The sequence below is a fragment of the Notothenia rossii genome (assembly GCF_949606895.1).
Source record: "Notothenia rossii genome assembly, chromosome: 11".
Taxonomy (NCBI): Eukaryota; Metazoa; Chordata; class Actinopteri; order Perciformes; family Nototheniidae; genus Notothenia; species Notothenia rossii.
Window position 1 is genome coordinate 287,501 of NC_136910.1, and position 8,946 is coordinate 296,446.

At 41.9% G+C, this 8,946-nt stretch overlaps 1 protein-coding gene across 5 annotated transcripts in view; it reads left to right on the forward strand.

The window, feature by feature from the left end:
- The window catches only part of LOC307024816 (transcription factor COE3-like), a 47,075-nt gene extending 38,419 nt beyond the window's left edge, over positions 1–8,656 (forward strand). For 4 of the 5 annotated variants that reach the window (XM_079659239.1, XM_079659237.1, XM_079659236.1 and 1 more), the window contains exons 15-16: positions 1–61; positions 7,284–8,656. The exon at positions 1–61 is cut by the window's left edge and continues 101 nt beyond it. In XM_079659239.1, coding sequence (XP_079515365.1) covers positions 1–61; positions 7,284–7,315 — 93 coding nt within the window. In that variant the 3' untranslated portion in view covers positions 7,316–8,656. The remainder of the gene's footprint in view (positions 62–7,283) is intronic. The other variant, XR_013803998.1, reaches the window with a different exon arrangement.
- The last annotated feature ends 290 nt before the right edge of the window (positions 8,657–8,946 follow it).

Consider the following 8,946-nt stretch of genomic DNA (forward strand, 5'->3'; position numbering starts at 1 on the left):
GTGGTCCGGCCGTCAGCCTCTCCCCCCCCCAACTGCTCCGGGAACAACAACGGACTGCAAGGTGACACACTCCTCCCATCCAATCACATATCAGCATTTCATATAATATATCATACTAAAACTACACTATATATCACGTCAAAACTACACCATATATCACGCTAAAACTACACCATATATCACGCTAAAACTACACCATATATCACGCTAAAACTACACCATATATCACGCTAAAACTACACCATATATCACGCCAAAACTACGCCATATATCACGCTAAAACTACACCATATATCACGCTAAAACTACACCATATATCACGCTAAAACTACACCATATATCACGCCAAAACTACACCATATATCACGCCAAAACTACGCCATATATCACGCTAAAACTACACCATATATCACGCTAAAACTACACCATATATCACGCTAAAACTACACCATATATCACGCCAAAACTACACCATATATCACGCCAAAACTACGCCATATATCACGCTAAAACTACACCATATATCACGCTAAAACTACACCATATATCACGCCAAAACTACACCATAAATCACGCTAAAACTACACCTTCATCATCACATTATATGTAGTTTACACTGTAGTTTGGGTTGTATTTAAACTGTAAATTAGCTGTATTCGAGCTGTAGTTTGGGCTATATTTGGGCTGTATTTGGGCTGTAGTTTGGGCTGTATTTGAGCTGTAGTTTGGGCTGTATTCGAGCTGTAGTTTGGGCTGTATTTGAGCTGTATTTGAGCGGTAGTTTGGGCTGTATTTGAGCTGTAGTTTGGGCTGTATTCGAGCTGTAGTTTGGGCTGTATTTGAGCTGTATTTGGGCTGTATTCGAGCTGTAGTTTGGGCTGTATTTGAGCTGTATTTGAGCTGTATTTGAGCGGTAGTATGGGCTGTATTTCAGCTGTAGTTTGGGCTGTATTTGGGCTGTAGTTTGGGCTGTATTTGAGCTGTATTTGGGCTGTATTTGAGCTGTAGTTTGGGCTGTATTCGAGCTGTATTTGAGCTGTATCTGGGCTGTATTTGAGCTGTAGTTTGGGCTATATTTGGGCTGTAGTTTGAGCTGTAGTTTGAGCTGTAGTTTGAGCTGTATTTGAGCTGTAGTTTGAGCTGTATTTGAGCTGTATTTGAGCTGTAGTTTGAGCTGTATTTGAGCTGTAGTTTGAGCTGTATTTGAGCTGTATTTGAGCTGTAGTTTGGGCTATATTTGGGCTGTAGTTTGAGCTGTAGTTTGAGCTGTAGTTTGAGCTGTATTTGAGCTGTAGTTTGAGCTGTATTTGAGCTGTATTTGAGCTGTAGTTTGAGCTGTAGTTTGAGCTGTATTTGAGCTGTAGTTTGAGCTGTACTTTGAGCTGTATTTGAGCTGTATTTGAGCTGTATTTGAGCTGTATTTGAGCGGTAGTTTGGGCTGTATTTGAGCTGTATTTGGGCTGTATTTGAGCTGTATTTGAGCTGTATTTGAGCTGTATTTGAGCTGTATTTGAGCTGTATTTGAGCGGTAGTTTGGGCTGTATTTGAGCTGTATTTGAGCTGTATTTGAGCTGTAGTTTGGGCTGTATTTGAGCTGTATTTGGGCTGTATTTGAGCTGTATTTGAGCTGTAGTATGGGCTGTATTTCAGCTGTAGTTTGGGCTGTATTTGAGCTGTATTTGGGCTGTATTTGAGCTGTATTTGAGCTGTAGTATGGGCTGTAGTTTGGGCTGTATTTGGGCTGTATTTGGGCTGTATTTGAGCTGTATTTGAGCTGTATTTGAGCTGTAGTTTGGGCTGTAGTTTGGGCTGTATTTGGGCTGTATTTGGGCTGTATTTGAGCTGTAGTTTGGGCTGTAGTTTGGTCTGTATTTGGGCTTTATTTGGGCTTTATTTGAGCTGTATTTGAGCTGTAGTTGAGCTGTAGTTTGGGCTGTATTTGAGCTGTAGTTGAGCTGTAGTTTGAGCTGTAGTTTGAGCTGTATTTGAGCTTTATTTGAGCTGTAGTTTGAGCTGTATTTGAGCTGTAGTTTGAACTGTAGTTTGAGCTGTTGTTGAGCTGTAGTTTGAGCTGTATTTGGGCTGTATTTGAGCTGTATTTGAGCGGTAGTTTGGGCTGTATTTGAGCTGTAGTTTCGGCTGTATTCGAGCTGTAGTTTGGGCTGTATTTGAGCTGTATTTGGGCTGTATTTGAGCTGTATTTGAGCTGTAGTATGGGCTGTATTTCAGCTGTAGTTTGGGCTGTATTTCAGCTGTAGTTTGGGCTGTATTTGGGCTGTAGTTTGGGCTGTATTTGAGCTGTATTTGGGCTGTATTTGAGCTGTATTTGAGCTGTATTTGAGCTGTATTTGGGCTGTATTTGAGCTGTATTTGGGCTGTAGTTGAGCTGTATTTGAGCTGTATTTGAGCTGTAGTTTGGGCTGTATTCGAGCTGTATTTGAGCTGTATCTGGGCTGTATTTGAGCTGTAGTTTGGGCTATATTTGGGCTGTAGTTTGAGCTGTAGTTTGAGCTGTAGTTTGAGCTGTATTTGAGCTGTAGTTTGAGCTGTATTTGAGCTGTATTTGAGCTGTAGTTTGAGCTGTAGTTTGAGCTGTATTTGAGCTGTAGTTTGAGCTGTACTTTGAGCTGTATTTGAGCTGTATTTGAGCTGTATTTGAGCTGTATTTGAGCTGTATTTGAGCTGTAGTTTGAGCTGTACTTTGAGCTGTATTTGAGCTGTAGTTTGAGCTGTACTTTGAGCTGTATTTGGGCTGTATTTGAGCTGTATTTGGGCTGTAGTTGAGCTGTATTTGAGCTGTATTTGAGCTGTAGTTTGGGCTGTATTCGAGCTGTATTTGAGCTGTATCTGGGCTGTATTTGAGCTGTAGTTTGGGCTATATTTGGGCTGTAGTTTGAGCTGTAGTTTGAGCTGTAGTTTGAGCTGTATTTGAGCTGTAGTTTGAGCTGTATTTGAGCTGTATTTGAGCTGTAGTTTGAGCTGTAGTTTGAGCTGTATTTGAGCTGTAGTTTGAGCTGTACTTTGAGCTGTATTTGAGCTGTATTTGAGCTGTATTTGAGCTGTATTTGAGCTGTAGTTTGAGCTGTAGTTTGAGCTGTATTTGAGCTGTAGTTTGAGCTGTACTTTGAGCTGTATTTGAGCTGTATTTGAGCTGTATTTGAGCTGTATTTGAGCTGTATTTGAGCTGTAGTATGGGCTGTATTTCAGCTGTAGTTTGGGCTGTATTTGAGCTGTATTTGAGCTGTAGTATGGGCTGTAGTTTGGGCTGTATTTGGGCTGTATTTGGGCTGTATTTGAGCTGTATTTGAGCTGTATTTGAGCTGTAGTTTGGGCTGTAGTTTGGGCTGTATTTGGGCTGTATTTGGGCTGTATTTGAGCTGTATTTGAGCTGTAGTTTGGGCTGTAGTTTGGTCTGTATTTGGGCTTTATTTGGGCTTTATTTGAGCTGTATTTGAGCTGTAGTTGAGCTGTAGTTTGGGCTGTATTTGAGCTGTAGTTGAGCTGTAGTTTGAGCTGTAGTTTGAGCTGTATTTGAGCTTTATTTGAGCTGTAGTTTGAGCTGTATTTGAGCTGTAGTTTGAACTGTAGTTTGAGCTGTTGTTGAGCTGTAGTTTGAGCTGTATTTGGGCTGTATTTGAGCTGTATTTGAGCGGTAGTTTGGGCTGTATTTGAGCTGTAGTATGGGCTGTATTTCAGCTGTAGTTTGGGCTGTATTTCAGCTGTAGTTTGGGCTGTATTTGGGCTGTAGTTTGGGCTGTATTTGGGCTGTATTTGAGCTGTATTTGAGCGGTAGTTTGGGCTGTATTTGAGCTGTAGTTTCGGCTGTATTCGAGCTGTAGTTTGGGCTGTATTTGAGCTGTATTTGGGCTGTATTTGAGCTGTATTTGAGCTGTAGTATGGGCTGTATTTCAGCTGTAGTTTGGGCTGTATTTCAGCTGTAGTTTGGGCTGTATTTGGGCTGTAGTATGGGCTGTATTTCAGCTGTAGTTTGGGCTGTATTTCAGCTGTAGTTTGGGCTGTATTTGGGCTGTAGTTTGGGCTGTATTTGAGCTGTATTTGGGCTGTATTTGAGCTGTAGTTTGGGCTGTATTCGAGCTGTATTTGAGCTGTATCTGGGCTGTATTTGAGCTGTAGTTTGGGCTATATTTGGGCTGTAGTTTGAGCTGTAGTTTGAGCTGTAGTTTGAGCTGTATTTGAGCTGTAGTTTGAGCTGTATTTGAGCTGTATTTGAGCTGTAGTTTGAGCTGTAGTTTGAGCTGTATTTGAGCTGTAGTTTGAGCTGTACTTTGAGCTGTATTTGAGCTGTATTTGAGCTGTATTTGAGCTGTATTTGAGCTGTATTTGAGCGGTAGTTTGGGCTGTATTTGAGCTGTATTTGGGCTGTATTTGAGCTGTATTTGAGCTGTATTTGAGCTGTATTTGAGCTGTAGTTTGGGCTGTATTCGAGCTGTATTTGAGCGGTAGTTTGAGCTGTAGTTTGAGCTGTATTTGAGCTGTAGTTTGAGCTGTACTTTGAGCTGTATTTGAGCTGTATTTGAGCTGTATTTGGGCTGTATTTGAGCTGTATTTGAGCTGTATTTGAGCTGTATTTGAGCTGTATTTGAGCTGTATTTGAGCGGTAGTTTGGGCTGTATTTGAGCTGTAGTTTGGGCTGTATTCGAGCTGTATTTGGGCTGTATTTGAGCTGTATTTGAGCTGTAGTATGGGCTGTATTTCAGCTGTAGTTTGGGCTGTATTCGAGCTGTATTTGGGCTGTATTTGAGCTGTATTTGAGCTGTAGTATGGGCTGTATTTCAGCTGTAGTTTGGGCTGGGCTGTATTTGAGCTGTATTTGAGCTGTATTTGAGCTGTAGTTTGGGCTGTATTTGAGCTGTATTTGGGCTGTATTTGAGCTGTATTTGAGCTGTAGTATGGGCTGTAGTTTGGGCTGTATTTGGGCTGTATTTGGGCTGTATTTGAGCTGTATTTGAGCTGTATTTGAGCTGTAGTTTGGGCTGTAGTTTGGGCTGTATTTGGGCTGTATTTGGGCTGTATTTGAGCTGTATTTGAGCTGTAGTTTGGGCTGTATTTGAGCTGTAGTTGAGCTGTAGTTTGAGCTGTAGTTTGAGCTGTATTTGAGCTTTATTTGGGCTTTATTTGGGCTTTATTTGAGCTGTATTTGAGCTGTAGTTTGGTCTGTATTTGGGCTTTATTTGGGCTTTATTTGAGCTGTATTTGAGCTGTAGTTTGGGCTGTATTTGAGCTGTAGTTGAGCTGTAGTTTGAGCTGTAGTTTGAGCTGTATTTGAGCTTTATTTGAGCTGTAGTTTGAGCTGTATTTGAGCTGTAGTTTGAACTGTAGTTTGAGCTGTTGTTGAGCTGTAGTTTGAGCTGTATTTGGGCTGTATTTGAGCTGTATGTGAGCTGTAGTTTGAGCTGTATTTGAGCTGTTGTTGAGCTGTAGTTTGGGCTGTATTTGAGCTGTGTTTGAGCTGTAGTTTGAGCGGTAGTATGAGCTGTATTTGGGCTGTAGTTGAGCTTTAGTTTGAGCTGTATTTGAGCTGTAGTTGAGCTGTAGTTTGAGCTGTATTTGAGCTGTATTTGAGCTGTATTTGAGCTGTAGTTTGAGCTGTAGTTGAGCTGTAGTTTGAGCTGTAGTTTGGGCTGTATTTGAGCTGTAGTTGAGCTGTAGTTTGGGCTGTATTTGAGCTGTATTTGAGCTGTAGTTCAGCTGTAGTTTGGGCTGAAGTTTGAGCTGTAGTTAGAGCTGTGTTTGAGCTGTAGTTGAGCTGTAGTTTGGGCTGTAGTTGAGCTGTAGTTTGAGCTGTATTTGAGCTGTAGTTGAGCTGTAGTTTGAGCTCCATTTGAGCTGTAGTTGAGCTGTAGTTTGGGCTGTATTTGAGCTGCATTTGAGCTGTAGTTGAGCTGTAGTTTGAGCTGTATTTGAGCTGTAGTTTGAGCTGTAGTTGAGCTGTAGTTTGGGCTGTATTTGAGCTGTATTTGAGCTGTAGTTGAGCTGTAGTTTGGGCTGCATTTGAGCTGTAGTTGAGCTGTAGTTTGAGCTGTATTTGAGCTGTATTTGAGCCGTAGTTGAGCTGTAGTTTGGGCTGCATTTGAGCTGTAGTTGAGCTGTAGTTTGAACAGTATTTTAGCTGTATTTGAGCTGTAGTTGAGCTGTAGTTTGGGCTGTAGTTTGAGCTGTATTTGAGCTGTATTGACTGTAGTTTGGTTTGTATTTAAGCTGTCATTTGACAGTACATTGGCTGTGGTGTAGCTGTAAACCTCTCCTTGTTCATTTCATTTGTTGACATGAAGCAGTTGTTCAGATCTGAGTATAATTCAAACTGAAGCTTTATTTAAAATATGTATTGAAGACACTATAATCTGTATCATCTCAGTGAAGTGTTGACAGGAAATAAGAAGCTCTTTGTTCAGAGGTTTAAATCATTCACTGCTACTACACACACACAAACACACACACACCCCGTCACACACACACACTCACACTCAGGGTGGGTAACCTGAGTACTGTTAGTATAGCATGCAGAGTGACAGGCCAATCCATGTTTTATTCACTACAACCCACAGATACATCCTCTAAACACACACACACACACACACACACACACACACACACACACACACACACACACACACACACACACACACACACACACACACACACACACACACACACACACACACACACACACTGGCAGTCAGTGTGATGTCAGTGTTTCTGACAGAGAGGTTTGTAGAATGTTAAATATTCATGCTGCTTTCCGCCTTCGCCGAGGCAGAAAGGCCACAGAGTGTGTGTGTTCAATGTTTGTGTGTGTGTGTGTGTGTGTGTGTGTGTGTGTGTGTGTGTGTGTGTGTGTGTGTGTGTGTGTGTGTGTGTGTGTGTGTGTGTGTGTGTGTGTGTGTGTGTGTAATGTGTGTGTGATCCATTTGCAGGCCGTACAGCATCAGATGGATAAATACAGTTTGAATGTTATTAATAGTTGTATCTGCAGTCGACTGAAACAGAAAATAAATGAAATAAAGTAAACGTGTTTTCCTTCAAATAAAAAAACATAAAAATCATCTTCATTCAGAATCAGCTGTCAGATACAACCTGTACATCTTTAATAATAGCACAGTTATGTTACAAAACAAAGTCGATTTACTCTCAGCTAAACGTCCTACCAGCCCTTCCCTCTGATTCTAGTTAACGATGTTTATAAGTAGGGCTTTTATTGTGAAAGGTAAGCAGGAAGCAGTTGTTCTGCTGACACTCTTTGTTTACTTCCTGTGTCTCTGCAGCCATGTCCGGCCTCGTCGTTCCTCCCATGTGAAACCACTTCCTTTTGCTCTGACTCCTCCCCCTCCGCCACGAGCACCCATCACCTCAGAGGAGGCGGGGCTCTCAGGCAGCAGCCCACCAATCAGGACATAGCATCCATCAAACTGTTTCTCTGATTGCTCGAAGAGGACATTATTCTGATGTTCGACTGTCCAGTGAGTGAAGGAAGACGAAGGTAGTTTCCAGATGTACAATGTATTTGTACGATTTATTTGTACGATCATTTTGTCTTCTAGACGACGTTTGATTAAATGTGTCAACGGAGAGAGACTTTCCCATCTCTGGACGATGACATCAAAGCTGATCTCGATCCTGATTGGCTGATAAAGACACTCCATCCAATGAAACGCTTGCAGGATCTCTGAAACCTCAGCTGCTGTTGGCCAATCAGAGTCCAGTGTCCCTGTCTGCATATGACTTGTGAAAGCACAGTGAAAACATGGTTAAAAGAAGAACAACCAATGAGAATGATCCCCTCACTGACCTCGCCCCTCCGCCCTTTAGCCCCGCCCCCACCTGTCTGTGTTTTTAACTTGTGTTCTCTGTTCTGCTCACACTGTAAAAATGAATCCTGCATCCTGATGGGCTACTGTTAATGTCTGTCTTCTTGTTCAGAGTTGTCTTTTTTATTCCAGCCCCTCCTCCTTCTCACAAGCCCCGCCCCGATCACTTAAGCCCCGCCCCCCCCTTTAATCCCGCCTGTGAAGCTGTGTTCACACCAAACGCAGATTCGAGCCTTTAGTCGAGATGAACACGTTGGGAACTTTTGTGTTTTCTCACATTCATCAGCGTCTCTAAATCTCTGGGTTTCTAAATGGAGTTGATCAGATCTATGCTAACCTTGTAGCATGTAGCTAACTGAATGGACGTGTGTATGTCAGCCTTGTGTTTGGTGTGAACCCCCTCCCCTGCCCCAATCCCGTTGTGTGTTTTTTGTGATTTTCTGCCAAAGTTGTATCTGGCTGAGTATTTAAATGTCACTGTGGTTGATCACAACGCCCCCCCCCTTCCCCATCACTGAGCTCACTGAGTGAAACTCTTTTGTACCATACAGATTATACATAATGTATTTATATCTCAGAGTGTTTTTGTATAAATGGATGTCATGTCGTCTTCTCCATGGAGTTTTAATGTGTATGTGGTGCCACACAGGAAACCATTGTTTTGTATCAAGAAATAAAACGTTAATGTCTTCACACATTTACAGCGCTGTCAATCAAAGCTGACGGTCCAATCAGCTCCACGCGTTTGGGTTTGTTGTTTGAATGTAAATGTTGTTTTAATGACTGTAAATGATTACCTCACAGTAAATAAAGTCAGCTGGTCGCTCAAACAGCCTCCGTCACTTCCTTTCAAAGTAAAAGACAAACACCAAGCCCAGAAAAACACAGGTCTGAAAGTTAAGAACCTTAAAGCTGCAGTTTCTCTAACGTCCAGTAGGGGGTTTATTACCTCAGATTGTATAGAAGTCTATGAGGAAATGTTCCTACTTCTCTCCCTCTTTATTACCTCAGATTGTATAGAAGTCTATGAGGAAATGTTCCTGCTTCTCTCTCTCTTTATTACCTCAGATTGTAGAGAAGTCTATGAGGAAATGTTCCTACTTCTCTCTCTCTTTATTAC